This window comes from Phalaenopsis equestris, unplaced genomic scaffold, assembly GCF_001263595.1.
Source record: "Phalaenopsis equestris unplaced genomic scaffold, ASM126359v1 Scaffold000421, whole genome shotgun sequence".
Taxonomy (NCBI): Eukaryota; Viridiplantae; Streptophyta; class Magnoliopsida; order Asparagales; family Orchidaceae; genus Phalaenopsis; species Phalaenopsis equestris.
In genome coordinates, this window is record NW_018164862.1 from 649,012 (window position 1) to 667,782 (window position 18,771).

Sequence of the window (18,771 nt, forward strand, 5' to 3'; positions counted from 1 at the left end):
TTGAATATTGAAAAAAATCATAAAATTAAAAATAATTCATATATATGATATCACGCATTGATATATTTATTTATTTTCTTACCATAATATACCACAAATATTATTCTTAAATATAAAAATAAAATAAAAGTTTGAAATGTGATTCTGGGTAAACATTCACTTGAAATTTAAATATTCCATCAAATCAAAATCTATAATGGCATCATTCTTGCTTTCATCATCTTCAAAAGAATCACATATTTACCATTATCTAATTTTATCTCCTTGGCAACTTCAAAATATTCATCAATCACTATAATTTTCTTTTTGAATTGTATATCAATTAATATTATGTTCAACATAATGTAAAATAAAAGAATAAATTAATAAAGTAATAAGGTAAGCATGCTTAAATTACGTTTTAATATTTTAGAGGAATTATATCAAATAGATTAAATATAAGTATAATACAATATGATTTTTTTGCAAATTTTGATTGAGGCATTGCCTCAAATGCCTTGAAGCATAAAATTTCAAGGCATATGCCTCCGACAAAAAAAGAGTAAGCCTTACTGCTGACGATTAGGCTCAAGCTTTGAGGTATTTTTGGTGCCTTAGTTCGAGGGGCACCTTAAGGCATAAACCTCAAATACCTTTTTAAATAAGGTATAAAAAATGAAATTTTCATCAAACTTGGAGTAACATTTCTTAAGAGAAAGTAATATAAAAAAGAGAGGAATCCTACACCCACAAATCTCGAAGAACATGAAAAAAATAAGATAATCCTATGCACAATACCATTTGTGAACTCCCTATACTCTATATTTGGTCGTCTATGTCCTCCATTGCAAATTGGAGAAAAGAATTTTTTTAAGACCTCAATTGGACCGCCATAAGATGAAGCTACATGAAATCCTTGTCACTTGCATCTCGCTTGCATAAGCAACTCCCAATAGCCCTATAAAGTACAACCTAAAGCTTGCACTCATCCTACTTTTTGCTTTGCAATAGGCTGCCCTGTTCTGAAAAAGTGGGTGAGGATAAGTTAGAGGTTAAATTGCTAGTTACGAAATTGACCTTAATTATTTCATATAATCCGGACAATAAAGTTTCAACACTTTGCCACCTGAGCACTAAATGGTCTGCAAAAAACAAACAAAAACAAAGCGATAAAACAACCAATAGGAAAAGCCTCCTTGGAGAATAGAAATCACGAAGAAACCTTCATTTAATAGCTCAAGTCATCAAAAGTGTTGGTGTACTGCCCTAATCCCCTTTCAATTAAATTAAAACCCAAATTCAATTTCTCTACTAATTGCCTCACAACAAACCCTTATATGGCTCCAGTCCTTCAAACCAAACAAGTTTCCAGTCTCTAAAAATCTAGCTACATCATAAAGCAACTTACTTTCCTTTCCTATATCAAGAAGCTGGAAAAAATAACCCTTGGGCCTTACCAATTGTCACTAATATATGTTAATCACACATAACTAAAACCCAAAATAAAAGAAGAAGCCTGTACATATACTGCATGGAGGCCAAAGAGGCATTGTCATCAGCAAATCAGCATTCAAGAGCTCATACAGAGAAAGAGAACGTAGGTGAAGATACAACAACAACAACTACTACTACAAGCCTTCAACTAATCATTTCACTTGAATGAAAAAGCAACATTTCAGGCTCAAGTTAGAGATTAAAGTTGGTTCATAGTACCTACAGTTGACACAGTAATTCTTTTAGGTGATAGCTGAAATGGGGATCCCATCATGATTTGGATAGCTTCCACTACAGCGGTAAAATTGTTTAATGGCTCTCCCATTCCCTGGTTACAATGAAATAACACGAGTTGAGCGGGCAAAAACCTTTCACAAATACATATGTCGCAAGTTTTCATAATTTTAGTTCTTGCAACAAATATTAACAACTAAACAAAGACAGTGGCAAAAAAAAATTGAAAAGAAATGCGCTGCCTAAAGAACTCTAAGCATAAAGCCAAGTCACAGTCATATAGGAATAACTATTGCGCTTAATTCTACACCCATGATATAGTAAATAGAAGCAGCTAAGAGCAAATAACTCGATGCACAAAGTTGTACCATGAAAACAACATTGCGTATATCTGAGAAGCGAGATGCAAGGACTAGCTGTTCAACAATCTCTCCAGAAGACAAATTATTTTTAAAACCCATGGTCCCAGTTGCACAAAATTTACAAGCCATCTTGCAGCCCACCTGAAACATAAAAATGAAATGTAAAACTCATAATCTGTAGCTTTCATTCTGAAACCAAAGTACTTATTGTTACAACAGAAAGAAGAAATATTAAACCTGTGACGAAACACAAAGAGTTGATCTTTGACCGCCAGGACGAGGTTTTCCATCATACTTCCCAAGTCTAGGGTCATACCGCATAATCACTGCTTCCACCAAATTTCCTTTCTAATAAAAAAAAAATCTACATGATGTTTTAATAATGTTCTTCATGTTGTGTAAACATCACTTGGGTATAAAGAAGTGAAAACATGGCCACTTAAGATAGCACAATAAACTGAATTGCATTTAAGAGTTGGACATTTTTTTAGGAAAGTTCAAATCAAGTATTAGGCAACAGAAGGACTCAAACAAGTGGATTTCAGCATGATACAATCATTTTAACAGATTATCATAGTTAAATCATCATTAGTCTAAAGAAATCACCATTAGCATGTACAATGTAGCATAATATAAATTTAAACTACAACTATAAGATAGCATAATATAAATTTGGCACTCAATAGGACACAATGAAGAAAAAGGATTCATCTATCCGACCCCACTTAGTGGGATAAAGGCTTCTTATTTTTGTTTTTGTTGTACTATAGCTAAAAGAAGGCACCTATAAAATCAAATACAACCATAATTTCAAGAGTAATTTGATCAGTTTTCATTAACTCGGTTGACCGCATCTCAGACCTTAAGAGTTAGTAGTTGTAGTTGACTCAATAGATAATTAAAATTATTTTACCGTACCTTCCTCGAGCACATCTTGTACATTCAGAAGTTAAAAGTAAGTTGTGATTATACTATCACATGCTTGCACCAAATTTAAAGCATTGACTTATGGAATTTCTAATATTCTATGGCTGAAGTTAATCCTTGATGAACTTAAAATCAAGAATGATGGGCCTTCTAAACTCTATTTGTGATAACAATTTTACCATAAAATTTTCCTACAATCCAATATAGCATGATGGCACCAAACACATAAAAGTGGATAAATAATTCATAAAGGAGAAATGTACAAGGGCTAGATCAACACTCCTTACAAATCATCAACTTGTTGAGATGACATAACCATGGGGTTACCTACTTCAAGATTTCAAGATATTACGAGCAAGTTGGGGATGAAAATATCTATTGAGTGTTGGAAATCTGAAAGTAGCATATAAATTCCCCCTGCCTAAAATAAATAAATCTGAAAAGTACAGCTCCATATTAGTTCTTTTTATTTTGCATTTACTTTCTCTTTCTTTAGGTCTCCAAGTATAGAATTCTCAAAGCCGTAAGAATCAACTGAATGATCAAAGCCTTCTTAATATGTATCACCTCCACAATGTAAAAAATATGTAACTTTAGCATTATTAGTGCATTAAATAGGAAAAACAAAGAATCAAAATGCCCATAGTTTTATATTCTTAGAAAAAAAAACATTAAAAATAAAACAAGCAATATCAATGATACCAGGTTTTCCACATGTGCGGGTTGGTGGTATTGTGGTGATATTGTGGTGTTAATATCACCACAACACCAACATTCTAATGACGCATAGTTCAGGGGGGGAGAGGAAAACCTGGAGACGGATAAGCAGCTTGGTAGTAAGCCCATCCATCGAATCCGTGGCGGAGATGAGAGACGAGGTCATCACTTTAAACTTAGACCTAAGGATTGGGTAAGCTGGAGCTGGGAGTGAAGGGACCTCATCAAGCTCGCTGTTAGGCTTCTGGCGAACATGCCTGGTGAAAAATTAAGCCGAAATAAAACCCTACGTTAGGGACCACAAAAAACCAACCTCCATCCGAATCTGAGGTCATAAAGAGAGAAAGTGGATTGAAGGAGTTATTACTTCCAGATGATGGGAATGAACTGTGAGCTTATCCCCGCATTCTCAAATTCTTTTCTCAGAGTTCCGACATCAAAGACGGAACTAAAAACCATGTCAGATATGGCCAAGGTTTCTCAACAAGGGGCCGTTTCGTTACAGACTCCAACTTATATCGTGCAAAACAGCAAAAATGACACCTTTAAATTCTGCAGAACTATAAAAAATTCGTTTTTCCTTCGTTTACATTGAATCCGATTGAGCGCCTGACAATGGAAGGATTTAACTTAGAGCAGCAGATTGCTCTTCTTCACACGCCGCTGGTCCCGTGATGCCTTCTCGATTAAGCTGCCATCACGAATCCCTCCTTGCTCGTCGAGAATTTGGGAGGGTTGGGGGACGGCGATTTTGAGGAAAGGAAGCACAAATTAATGAATTGCTAACTTACTAAAATGATACAAAATTGTTATAAAACAGAAAATTAACATAACAGCTAAAACCCAATTTTCAATGAAACATTCCAAGTATCCAAACATATAATTTTGAATCAACATCTTCCAAACCAAAAAATGCATAGAAGTTTACTACAACTTCAAATTGAATAATGCGAAGAAGTCCACTCCAGAATGCAAACCAATAAAAGAAGCTTCAGTTGAATAATTAGCTTCCAAACTTACAGAGCAAAAGATGTCCACCAAGCCAATAATGCACTCCCAATACCTCCAAAATGCAAACCAACAGAGAAAGAGAACAGAGAATCATAGTAACATTCTCAGCTAGGAAAAAAATCAGGAAAGCTCAAAAAAAAACCCCGCCCACAAAACTTAAGGACTTCATATAGGAGTAGAAGAAAATAAGCTTTAAAATCATTGATGTGTGTCAAAATATCCTCGACTGTATAGTAATAAATTAATATATCAGCATTGTATGAGATCCAACACACACTTAGAGACACCAAGATTTTTACATGGAAAACCCTAAAAAGGCAAAAATTTGTGGAGTTTGTCTCAGTCTTAGTAATTAATTAAGAAAATGTAAGTACATAGACCCACTCTTCTATTGTAATAAGGAAGATAAAATTATAATGTTGATGTACAACATTAGTTCAGTAATAATACTTGTAATGGGTCACGAAGGTCGTAATCGATTCCTATGGAGTTAGCAGTCTGTTGTGAACAATGTAGTTGTGGTTACAGTGACAGCTTATCGTCAAAGTCATAGTTGAAATTTGTGATAGTAGTTGGCCATATAAGACGTTGAGGGTAGCTTCGGGAGCGTCGATTGACCACATCAGCCATAGTAAGGAGTAGTGATAGTAATAGTAGGTCGCAAAGGCTTGAGAGTTGCATGAGTTGTGAGTCATATAGATTGTAGTGTATCACAGAGGCCGCAGTGGGGAGTAATAATGCTTATAGGTTGCAGAGGCAATTGAAAGTTATATTAGTTTTGAGTCACATAAGTCACAGTTGGTGACATAGTCTATAGTGGTAAATCGTAAAAGCCTATAAGTCGAGAGGTTGAACTTGGGAGTTATATAAACTGTGAACCACATAGGTCGTAATTGATCACGTAAGATATAACAGTGAGCCATAAATGTTGGAGTAAGGAGTTGAGTTAGTTGTGAGCCATGTAGGTCATAGTTGGTCGTATAAGTCATAGTTGTGAGCTATAATAATATCCCTAGGTTATAGAGACCAGAGTTGGGAGCTGAGTGAGTTGTTGATCATGTAAGAAGTAGTTAGTCATGTAGGTTGTAGTAGTGCATCTTTGCATCATTTTTGTGGCACATCATTATACCGGCTTCGGGGCACATCATTGCACCATATATGTGGTGCATCGTTATACTATACTTGAGGAGAGTTATTACACCATCTTTAGAGCGTGTTGTTACACATTATTTAGGGGGTGTCAGTGCAACGTATTCGGGTCACGTTGTTGTGTCGTACTTTATTACCCTACAAGGTACATTGATGGCCACGAGCAAGAGGGCGGCTGACAGTGATCAATGACGACTGATAAGCAGTGATTGACGGTGGTTGGCAGCAACGGGGATAGGAAGCATTCGTCGGGTTTTCAATGCAGAACAATGTTGGAATTTAGCTCCTTCTCCTTATCCAGCTCTAGGTCAAGGTTCTCTATCACGAAGGGGGTAGATCTTTATTTATAGTGTTTGTAAGCGACCTCCCTACAAATAAGAAAGAAATCATATCACGCAATCGACCGACACAGAGAGATTCCCATAGTTGGATGATCTATTGTGAAGATTTTATTTTCATAATGATATCAGAGTTGAGTGTTATTAGGCTTGTTGGTTTCATCACATAGAAACACTTAATTCGATTATGAACTTGTCAAATTTAGAATCCAATTGACCGTTCAACTACTCACCAAAAGCTTCCAAAAGTGATTTAGACTCTATTTGACTCGGACTGGACCAATTTTGACGTCATTGGGTTCGTCTCGTCAAGCTGGTCAGCTTGATAATAAATTTGCTAAAATCAGAATTCTGGATAATTTTTAATTTAAGTTTGATTTTTTTGGCTAGAAAAATACTTCAAGATTCATGCAAAATGACAATTTATTAATGATGTATCAATTGCCTTTAATTTTTGAGAAATTTTTCTTGCATGTCTGAAAAATTATCGAAATAGCCAAAAAAAAATGAAAATTTTAAAATAATTCATTCCCATTGACGGTGATTGCAGTTGAAAGTGGAGGACTATGGCGACGGAGTTAGGATGTGGAGGCTAGCGATGGCGGTGGCAACAGCCGGATGTGGATGCCAGGGTCGGTGGTGGCGGCCAGAGGTGGAGGATGGTGGCGGCTAGAGGTGGAGACCGGTAGGAGCGGCAGCCAGAGGCGATAATAATGTCAACGGCTGCGACGACGACAACGATGGTGGAGGCTAGAGGCGGAGGGTGGTGGCAACAGTAAAAAATGGAGCCCGATGGCAAGCGCCGTCATATGTGGGGGCCAACAACAGTGGAGGCGCCGACCATATATAAAGGCCACAGTGGCGATGGCAGGAGGTGAAGGCCGACAACAATGACAGCTGTGCTTGTTGACGATGGCTCGCGAGATTAGTTACGATCCAACAGTACTATCAGTGGGATCACAACTTTATATTATCCTTTTCAATATCCAACATCCTCGTTGGGAAAACATGTAAAAACGTGGCTCTCTAATCGTTGTTTTGTTGGTGTCTCCCTCAACTCTTTTTTAGCATTCATCATTTCTTGGTGTCGCTGAGAAAGAAAAATCGACATGAAAGATATTTCATCTTTGCACTTGACTAACTAATTTACTAATAATAATATGTGTACTGCGCGGTAGTTACTCACCTTCTTATGGATCTTTGCAAACTCGGTTTTTCATGCCCTCGAAAAAAAGTCAGCATTCTAAGGAGGAAGTGTCATATGTAACAAGTTAAATGAGAATTTAATCATTAATTCAACATTATTTTAAAGAAAGTCAACATAAAACTTTATAAATATTACATATCAGTATAGTTAAAGAATACATAAGGCCTTCACTTCAGGAATATTAATACACAATAAGTAAAAAAATATATTTTTTTTTAATTAGTTACGCAATTTTCTGAAGAAACCCAACATGGATTTTCACAAATATTATATAAAAATCATTGCTAGAGAGTTAAATAAAGGGGTTGCTTTATTAAGTTGTCAATACACAATAGAAAAAATGAAAAAAAATCTAGATTAATTCAAAATTTTTGTGAAGAAAGACTACATTAAACTTGATAAACAACACATGTCACTAAATTTTGAGCCTTAAAAAGACTTCCACTTTAGCATTTTGTCAATACTTAACATGAAAATACTATAAATCATGCATTAATTGAATATATTTCTGAAGAAAACTAACATTGTTTTTTATATTTATCACCAATCAATATTGTTGGAGCCTTAAATAAGACTTTTATTTAATTATTTTAGTAATGAATCCATACACAATAAGTTGAATGACAAATTTCTGCATAACATTCAATATCTTTTTGAAGAAGTCAAACCTAAAATTTATGATAAATAACACAACAATATTATTAGAGAATTAAATAAGACTCCCACTTCATGATTTTTTCAATACACAACAAGTACAATTAAGAAATTTTGCATTAACTCAACATTTGGAGTATTACATAAATTATTGCAACAAATGCCACTTAATTGTCAAAAGCATTTATTTTCAACAAAACTTAGCTTCCGTTTGGGGCAGCTTATTTGGTGTTGTGGCGTTTTGAAAATGCACCTGACCTTATTTGGTGTTTTGGGGCAGCTTATTTGGTGTTGTGGCGTTTTGAAAATGCACCTGACCTGTTTGGGTAAACTGAGTTTTGACAGCTTATGCGATTTCAAAACGCCGAAAACAATATTTTCACACCGCACCTACCTAGGTGAGGTGACAACTTTCTGGCAGCTATCCGGCTTTTAAAAAAAAAAAAATTTGTAATCGCCACCGCACCTAGCTTATCAACATATTATTTTTAATCAGCTTATCAGATCAGCTTATCAGGAAGATTATTCAATAAGCTGCAGTTGCCCCAAACAGACCCTTAGAATATTACATAAGATTTTTCTCAATAAATAAATGCACAACAAATATTAGCAATGCAGATTGCTCAAACATTTCTAAAGTTTAATAACTTAAAGTTTGATTGGCTTTGAAGTCGATAATAATGGAGTCTCAAAGCTCATTTGGTGAAAAACTTTGGAAGAATGAATTCCTCTAAATCTGATTTTGTCAGTCGAAAGACTTTCAATCCCAATATCTTGAAGCCATGAAACACTAGCAGGTCGCAGAGGCTAGTAGTTGGTGGGGTGAAACGAGAGACTGAGAGGCATAAACTCTTTCGCCAAAATCTTAGCTCAAAAGGGGTCATAATAAAACGAGTATGTTGAATGATAAACTTTTGACGTAATAATCTTGCTGGGACGGGTCACTTATTCGGGCTCAAATTCATTTTTTTTTCATTTTATGTTGGATTAAAGGGGTCTAGCGACTGGACGTAATTCAACTTGTAATGCATATGACATCCCTGTTAATATCTTATTTTAAAAACTGTGAACTCCAACAGAGATAGTTGGAATATTATTATGATTTGAACACGTTTTTTTTTGTGAGATGGATCGATCCTCTTTATGTTGCACATTTGCAACGAGTTATCAAATTTTTTTAAATGTTCTTCATTAACCAACTATTTAGAATGATTTACACTATATAAGGTTCTATAATTTTGACTTGTTATCACATACTAGAATATTCTCAATGATGGAGAAAGCTCAAGTCTTAGCTCAGTTTAATTTTTCTGTATATGCATGTATAAAAATGTAAGAGACCGTCAAATTTTTTATATAGAAAATTCTTAGGAAAAAAAGCATGGGGGGTCAAACTAATCTACTAGAAAATTGAAAGTACAGATGTTCACTCTTCTTCTGAATTAGAGAAGATGAAATTACAAAATTTTTTGAAGTCGTAAGTACCTTGAAATAATCTGAAAAATACAACAGTATAGGGTTGGAATTACAATGGTTGTATTTGATGGTCATAACAATAATAGTTAGGATATCATAGTCATTGGTAGTTGATACGATATCAACAAATTTTCATCATAAGCACGAATCTCGAGGCAATATTTTGAGCAAGAAACATTCAAACTTCGATTACGAGTCATCCGGAACTCCGATTTCAGCAAAATTATAGTCAAACTGATCGGCTCGATGAAACTGACCTAATGATATAAAAGTTAGTCCAATCTGAGTCAAATCAAGCCTGGATCAAGTCATTGAACTACTACTGGAGGATTTCCAGAGGCATTTGAAAGGTCAAAAGGATGTCGAATCTAGCGAGTTTACAGTCAAATCGAGCGTCTTGAAAAGACGAATCCAACGAGCCCAAGATTGCTCAATTCCGACATCGTTAAGGCACTCAAATGTCTATCAAACGTCATCTGATCAAGGGAAGCTCTCCGGACCGTCCGATCAAAATGGTTCATATTCCTGCATTAATTGTACTCAAAACACTATAAATATAGCTTCACCCCTCACATGAGAGGGGAGAGACTTAAGAGAGAACTTGAGGCTTTGAGAAGGAGCTTAAGTCCAAGATCATCCTCGCCATCGTCGATCGTCGTCGACCACCACCGACCGTCGACAACGACCGACGACCTCTATCGACCATCGTCGACCACCGTTGAACACCGTCGATCACCGCTGACCTCTGTGAACTACCACCGACCGCCACCGAACGTCAACCACCAATTACTAGACGTAATCAGTCAACGTTATAACGTGGAAATCTAGTAACCCTTTCCCGCCTGTGGGACAAGGGGCATCTGTAATCATCATCTTATAGTGGATTTTTACAACTGGGCAAGGCCCCGTGGTTTTTCCCTTTTTACGGGTTTTCCACGTAAAAATTTCTGGTGTGATCACAACTTGATTCATTTTCATCAGAGTGTGTGCTGCATTTTCGTGCAACGCTAAGACAATAATCCATTACTCTACCGCCGTGAATTTTCTAGCACGCATCAGTAGTGATCGGCAATTGCTAGAAATTGTCAGTCTTGCACTTCTCTTCAAGTCCTATGTTATAGTTGTAAGCTCACTCTTCTCTTTATTTTTTTTTCAAGTGGAAAATGAGGGTCCATTTATAAATTTGAGAGGGACAACTTGTTAAATTTTTCCGATCACCTAAAACATTACATTGGACAATATGTGGTAATTCATTATATCACATGTAATTTTTTTAATACTTAGGTGTATTGATAACCTCATTATTATATGATTTTGTGCTCATTAGATTCCTCTTACAGTGTTGTTCAATTTGATTATAAAAATACCAAATTTTAAGATCATTTAAATTTTCAATTAATTGTCAGAAGTCTTCAATGATATTTTAAGTACTCAATCTGGTCTTATTTGGGCATGGACTAAATTATTTTTATTGTTATTGGGCTATTATTGTAGGCATGCTCAATTTAACTACAATTTGTTGAAATTAGAACATAGATGGCCTTGAATTCAAACTTCAAAGATTTCTTACTAAATGCGTCAAAATTCATGCATTAATGTATAAATTTCTTGGTGATGTATCAATTGTTGTTATGATACAAAAATATTTTTGTCTTATCTTAGACTTCAATCAGTTTTTCAATTGGAACATGTCATTTGAAAGTCTCTTTTCTCATTAAATTTCAGCGAAATTAGTTCTTCAACGATTTCAACTGTGAAAATACTATTATGAGTGGAGACACATGCATGGTGAAAAGGCAATGGGCATCATAGACCGTAATCCTCTAACCTTCTCGATATCATAATGAAACCTCTTAACAAATTTCAAACATAATATATATCATCTGATTATGTCTCTTGCATGTAGAATATTTAATCATGTACATACCAAATACTTTAAACTTTCAATTAAGTTGTTATGAGAGTAATATATACAATGTTGTTTTCGTCATACTTTAATAAGCTCACAACTAACATATTCACTATAAGAGAAGCATGAATTAGTGTCTGATATTTGCGTCGAGTATTTTCGACGCAAATATTAGCGTCATATTAGAGGGTGATAAGAGGTGAAAAATTAATTATGATATTTGCATTGAATTTTGACTCTTATGACCTTCAATTAAAATTTTATCTTGACTCTAACAGTTGAAATGCTCAATTAAACGCTGGTTTGCCTCATTCAGGAGGCATTCAAGCAGCTCTGGATAAGGCACTTGATCACTCAGGCCCAAACTGAGTCCAACAGCAGTGGTAGTCAATCTACCACTACGCATTCGGAGTACGAGCTTTGGACCTAGGTAGCAAAGAGTAAGAATGACAGGGTTTATGACCTTGGAACGAAAGACGTAACCTTCTAGGTCGAGCTCTCTCGTGGTCCCATTCTTAGTTCCTCATGCTCCTCACAACCAAACCAGAAGACTCTTGTCAGGAATATGGCTGCAATGAACGAGAAGATCCGTTAATTGCTCGAGCGGTGCTACAAGGCCAACATAGAGTTGAGGACTCTATCGCGCGCATGGCAGAGACCTTAGCAAATAGCTCGAGAAAGCTGTTGATGACATGCGCGGGAGGAGGGGGATTGAGATGATGAGTAGTTTTTTTTTTTTTTTTTTTTTTTTTTTTTGTCTTTCTTTATTTGTAAGTATTATGTTAAACATTTGTTCTTGAATTTTTTTGGATTAACTTAATTATTCTTATTTTGGACGATCTATGACAGTATCTTCCTTTTATTAATGATATTGTTTAGAGATTTGATCTGAGATATGACTATGCTTAATGTGAGATCTGATGTGAAATGTGTTTTTATGGAGGTTGTGAAATTGTAATTGATATTCTTCATTTTTTTTTGTGTTACAAGTTTACAACAGAATTGTGTCCGTTTTTTGACGCAAAATTTGACGCTAAAATGATAATAATATTATGTCGTTCTACGATATTTTCCGACGCACATTAGATTGTTTTCCGATGTTAATATTCATCGTCTGATATTTTCATACGCAAATATCGAAACACGTTACGTATAATCAAATTCGGCACAAATAATTTGCATCGGAATATTTCAACGTAAATTAGATGAAAATAAAATTATTGACCCCCAATTTAACGTTAGAACAAATCAGACGCAACTCCTTAAACATTTTCGATTTTGTGTATGATATAGCCGACAAAAATAGGCTGAATTCTTGTAGTGATTGTTATGGATAGCATGAGCGCTAGAATCCAAAACCCTAAGATTTTTCATTTTGCTTCCAACCAATGTGCTACACATTTGAGCGCATTGGTGAAAGGCCACAATGTTCTTGAGATTATACTATATCAAGGCGTCTATTATAGAGAAGAATACCACCAAGAGGAAAAGATTTTCAGCCTTCACACTAGAAAACAACAAAAAAGAACAACAGAAGAAAGAATGCTCATCTCCACAAGCAATAAGATCAGCCAACCACTTCAGCCATGAAGAGTCCAACGGGCTCATTGTGGAAGATAACTTTACAGTCAAAACAAAAAAAAAAAATCACTTGCGGAGCATCCTTATGTATTGATTGGGTGTATTCGGGCTGCACTGTGATGTATACTTTTAATCCACACTTGTAATTTCTGATGTGGCTCGCCTGAGAGCCAAAGTCTTCTCGTCTCATTTCTCTATTATTAATTTAATTATTTAATTAGTAGTTGTAATTATGCACAGGTGTTTAAGGAGATAAAATAAGATAATTTTTTTAATTTTTAGTTATCTTCATTGCATGCCGAAATTCCATCGAATAAAGAAAATAAATAAATAAATATTTTCAAATCCATCGTATTCCACACCCAATCACCATCGGATGAGCATCAAAATATAAATATTAATATGATAAATTTAAATAAATGGGGAGAGAAAAAGCTCCAAGCTATACTTACTTTTAAATAAAAGGAAGATTTACATACATACCAGAGTTAGTTCCTCATGTAATTACATATCTAACATCTTAACATTAATTTTTACATATCTGTCATATTGTCAATACATAGAAAAGATGTATTTTGTTTTTTAGATCTTAAAATATAGAGATATTTTTGACATAATAGAAAAGATTTACATGGTATATATCAATGTAAGAAATAAAGTTTAGATATTAGATATGTAATTACATAGAAATTAGAAATTAGTCAGTAATTTTTCCTCCAGTCATGCTATATTTTATCATAGTCAAAATTATCATAAATGAAATTAATGCATTCCATGAAATTTCCACAATTCCAACCACTTTACTCTTTATTCTTATAATAAAATACTGTTTTGCACATGACTAGACGTACGCTCGAAGGTTTCTGAGCTCTCTCCTACGATTTCCAGCTGTAGAAGCTTAGTCAACTCTCCGCCATTATTGACGGGCTCAAGCTTGACCTCGTCATCCATGTCGACTACTCATCATCAACCGTACGCTATCCCGTCATCAACGGCTCCTCATCGAAGCCCAAAAGGTAAATATACATTATTTATGCCCCTTCAAGCTCTGAGAATTCCCTCACAGCCAACTCATCCACTCTTTCTGAAATCTAAAGTACAGTTTCTTTTTCCATACACCTTGATTAACTAAACTAATGGCTTCTCAGGCAATCCAAAGCCACAGAGAGGGCGCTGAGGTCTTCAAGGGAGATGAAATCTGCAGGAAGAAGTCGATTGAATTGCTCGAAGAGCTCTGCCTTCCAAAGGGTCTGTTTCCCTTGGAGGACATTGAGGAATTCGGCTATAACCGCACTTCTGGCTTCATATGGCTGATTCAGAAGAAGAAGAAGGATCATGTCTTCAAGCAGATTAAGAGAGCCGTGTCTTATGCTCCGGAAGTGACTGCCTTTGTTGAGAAGTATAAGCTAAAGAAGATGACTGGCGTTAAGACGAAGGAGCTCTTGCTATGGCTGTCTGTTGTTGAAGTCTATCTGGAGACTCCCACATCTGAGAAACTCACCTTCAAGACTGGAACAGGACTCTCTGATAGCTTTATTGCTTCAGCTTTTGAGCTATAGAGCTATCTGGCAGACATTACTCCATTAAACATGTTATGAATTATGTTGTTAGTCTTTTTTTGTAAGTTCTTCAAGTGATGCACTGTATCAGGTTTATATGATTGTAGCGTTGTACTTCTTAATGAAATATTATTTTGCTTGTTAATCTGTTATAGAATTTTTGGATGCAAAACAGTTTTATGAACTGAGCCATAAATAATTAAGATGTAGCAAAATGGTCCTAGCAAAATTATTACAAAAGAAGACTTTATGTAAAATAAGAAAAAATGGTGAACATTACAGTTTTGACTTTCAGCGTCCACTTGCGGAAGGCTATGTAGCCTCTAGTTGATCAACCTGACAAGTTGCAATAAGCTCATAAAACTTTTTGACAATGATTTGTAAGTTGTAACTGTGGCAGTGATAAAGTTACATAACTCCTAATTAGCAACATTAAAAATAATTAATTGTTCGTATAGCTCCAGTGGTAGACTAGTTTAGAGAGAGTAATATTAGATGGTTTGGTCTTATTGAAAGAATAGATGTTTTATGTTTGACTTATGTTAAGAAAGGAGGAGGTAGACCTAAAAAGAGTTAGACATATTGTATAAAAATTATCTTAATCTATTAGAATTAAATGAAAATATGACTTTCAACTGGTCGCAATGGAGAAAAAAGATTCATGTGGTCAACCACACTTAGTGGGATAAAAGGCTTGTTATTATTGTTTGTATTACACATTCCATCTTCTACTTATAAACAAAAAGAGCAGTAAAGAAAGTTATAGATAAAACAAAGAAATACAACTCTTCAAAATTGTTAGATTAGATACATTGTTTCTGAGTTTTATGAGACACATTATAACTAATCTGCATTAAGCATATATTTTATCATAAGAAATATAGTTTTAATATTATATGATATATGAAATTAGTACAAAATAATTTATTGAATCTAATGAAATAGGAATCAAGTCCAAATTCATTAAATACATCAGAACTTCATTATTTACATCCATGATAACTAGTATATTAGTTTCGTAATTTTTTAAGAGGAACTAATTAGCTCCAAAAAATTGAAAATATTAATATAGAGTAATAGATGTGTTAAAAAGCTTTAAGAATTTAAAATAGATATTTCTAAAAAGTCTGTCCAATAAAATAAAGTTTAAAGTGTTTGCTATTTTTAATTAATTAACGTTATTAACATTTTTATTTGTAAGTTATAAATTTAATGACTATGAAATTTAAGCTTCCAAAAAGTATATATATAATAATATTAAATTTAATTTCATTAAAATAAATAAAAAATAGTAATAAATCAAACAAAGATAAACAATTCCAAATCAAACATAAGAATTGGATATTACTCAATTCTTATGCATGCACATATCGAACACAAACTTTACTCTTTACAATTATAGTACCGAAATCATTCATCTCACATGAATGTGAAATACACCTTTTTATGCATTAGATTTAGATAAGGTGGCCTACATGTAAAAATGAAAATTTAGGTGTTAAATATGTAAATAAATTATAAGTTTTTCTAAGTTATTTTAAATTATTTTTATAAGTAGGTAGTAAGTATAAAAATTCTACAGAAGTCTTTGGGTGGAAAAACACGCTTTTTGTCATCCAAGCAAGAGATATCTTCTGGTATAGAAAACAATAGATTTAAAAACCAGAGTCAATTAGGTTTCTGAAGACTCCACGCCATTGTTGACAATCTCAACGATGACCTGGTCCTGTTTGCCAACTCCTAATCCAAACCGTTGGCTTCCATCATCAAATCTTGAACGGTCAACGGAAGTTTTAAACTTTAGCTCCTCAATCTACTATTTATACTCCTTCCTCATCCATTCTTCTTAAACATTTAAACATAGATTCTTTTTCTATACGTCTAAACTAGTTAAGCTAATGGCTTCTCAGGCAATCCAAAGCCACAGAGAGGGCGCTGAGGTCTTCAAGGGAGATGAAATCTGCAGGAAGAAGTCGATTGAATTGCTCGAAGAGCTCTGCCTTCCAAAGGGTCTGTTTCCCTTGGAGGACATTGAGGAATTCGGCTATAACCGCACTTCTGGCTTCATATGGGGAAGAGGGAACATGTGTACAAGCAGATCAGGAGAGCCGTGTCTTATGCTCCGGAGGTGACTGCCTTTGTTGAGAAGTATAAGTTGAAGAAGTTGACTGGTGTTAAGACGAAGGAGCTCTTGTTATGGCTCTCTGTTGTAGAAGTCTATTTGGAGACTCCCACATCTGAGAAACTCACCTTCAAGACTGGAACAGGACTCTCTGATAGCTTTATTGCTTCTGCTTTTGAGCTGTAGAGCTATCTGGCAGACATTACTCCATTATACATGTTATGAATTATGTTATTAGTCTTTTTTTTTGAGTTGTTCACGTTTATGATTGTAGCTTTGTGCTTCTTATTGAAATATTATTTTGCTTCTTAATCTGTTATAGAATTCTTGGATGCAAAGCAGTTTTATCAAACAGAGCCCCGCAATAATTAAGATGTAGCGAAATGATCCTAGAAAAATTATTACAAAAGAAAACTGTATGTAAAATGAAAAGATATGAGAGGACTTAATTTTATTAATGAAAAGAGGGGTATAAATACCCATTACGAGACTTACTGACAAGGAAAATAATAAAAACAGAATGCAGTAGAAAATGAAAGAAATAATAACAAAAAATAAGAGACGACTAATCTCTCTAATTTACAAAGAGAAATAAATAGAGATTTTTAAGATCTCTCATATAATTTATAACTCTCTAAATATAGAGTTATAACTAATATAAAATATAATAATTAGTATTTTTGAGATCTTTCAACATTCCCTCTCAAGTTGGGTTGTACAGATTGTACATGTCTAACTTATTACATAATTATTCAAAGTTGATTCTTGGGAGAGACTTATTGAGGATATCTGCTATTTAATGTCGGGAAGGAATGTATGCAAGTTCGACCACTCCTCTCTCAATGTTTTCTGAGATGAAGAGTCGATCGATCTCGATGTGTTTCGTTCTGTCAAGTGTACTGGATTCTTTGCGATGTTGATGGTTGTCTGGTTGTCGCATTGTAGTTTGACAGTTTTTTCAGTTAACATTCTGAGCTCGCTGAATATTCTTCGAATTCACATTCATTCGTAGATCCCGAGTGCAAGAGCTCTGAATTGAGCTTCAACGCTGCTTGAATGTTTTTTGCTTCTCTAAGTGATTAGGTTTCCCCAGACATAAGTGCAATAGCCGGAAGTCGATCGTCGGTCCGAGACATCCCCTGCTCAGTCACGTCTGAATACACTTCTATACTTCGATCCTTATTCCTTCGAAACAATATCCCCTTGCCTGGAGTCATCTTGAGATATCTCAAGATTCTGTAGACTGCATTCATGTGTTCTTCCATAGGATTGTTCATGAATTGGCTAACAAAACTAACAGAAAAACCAATGTCGGGTCGTGTGTGAGAGAGATAGATGAGTCATCCCACGAGTCGTTGATATCTCCACCTATCTACAGGTGCACTACTTTTCTCAGTGTCAATCTTCTTGTAGGGATCCATTGGAGTATCGATGGGTTTGCAACCGAGCATATTTGTTTCCTTCAACAGGTCCAATGTATATTTTCATTGTGACACAAATATTCCTCGTTTTGATCGAGCTAGTTCCATGCCGAGAAAGAACTTTGGGTTTCCGAGGTCTTTGATTTCAAATTCCCGAGTGAGAAGCTTTGTCAGATTTGTGAGTTCTTCTTCGTGATTTCTAGTGAGGATGATATCATCAACGTATACGATTAGAATTGCAATCTTCTTTTCAGAAGAGGTTTTCACGAAGAGAGTGTGATCTGCCTGACACTGAGTATAACACTCTGACACTGAGTATACCCGTGTTTTGTCACTGATTTTGCAAATCTATCGAACCATGCTTGAGGAGAATGTTTGAGGTCGTACAATGATTTTTGGAATTTGCAGACTTTGTTGCCTGGAAAGGATGCTTCTAGTCCGAGAGGTGCTGCCATGTAAACTTCTTCTTACAAATCGCCATTTAGGAAAGCATTTTTCACGTGGAGTTGATGTAGCTGCCAGCCTTTTTTTGTTGCAAGTGAGAGAAGGATTCTAATTATGTTAAGTTTGGTCATGGGAGCAAATGTTTCTTGGTAATCAATACCGTAGGACTGTGAAAAACCTTTTGCTA

General features: G+C 35.0%; 2 protein-coding genes and 1 pseudogene across 3 annotated transcripts in view; 2 read left to right on the top strand and 1 right to left on the bottom strand.

The window, feature by feature from the left end:
- The window catches only part of LOC110027216 (dual-specificity RNA methyltransferase RlmN), a 34,819-nt gene extending 30,234 nt beyond the window's left edge, over positions 1-4,585 (bottom strand). Inside the window, exons 1-6 of one of the 2 annotated variants that reach the window (XM_020728548.1) lie at positions 4,081-4,585; positions 3,808-3,970; positions 2,307-2,417; positions 2,076-2,210; positions 1,693-1,801; positions 1,057-1,121 (exon numbers count right to left, since the gene is read on the bottom strand). In XM_020728548.1, the coding sequence (XP_020584207.1) occupies positions 1,057-1,121; positions 1,693-1,801; positions 2,076-2,210; positions 2,307-2,417; positions 3,808-3,970; positions 4,081-4,172 (675 nt within the window). In that variant the 5' untranslated portion in view covers positions 4,173-4,585. The remainder of the gene's footprint in view (positions 1-1,056; positions 1,122-1,692; positions 1,802-2,075; positions 2,211-2,306; positions 2,418-3,807; positions 3,971-4,080) is intronic. The other variant, XM_020728549.1, reaches the window with a different exon arrangement.
- A 9,490-nt stretch (positions 4,586-14,075) lies between these two features.
- On the top strand, positions 14,076-14,719 carry LOC110027250. The gene has a single exon (XM_020728598.1). It carries the CDS (start codon positions 14,175-14,177, stop codon positions 14,595-14,597), a length of 423 nt encoding a protein of 140 aa, XP_020584257.1. The 5' UTR covers positions 14,076-14,174; the 3' UTR covers positions 14,598-14,719.
- A 1,748-nt stretch (positions 14,720-16,467) lies between these two features.
- On the top strand, positions 16,468-16,945 carry LOC110027263 (annotated as a pseudogene).
- The last annotated feature ends 1,826 nt before the right edge of the window (positions 16,946-18,771 follow it).

Excerpts from the sequence above, each read along its gene's own strand:
- LOC110027250 (XM_020728598.1), top strand. The coding sequence starts at position 14,175 with ATGGCTTCTCAGGCAATCCAAAGCCACAGAGAGGGCGCTGAGGTCTTC.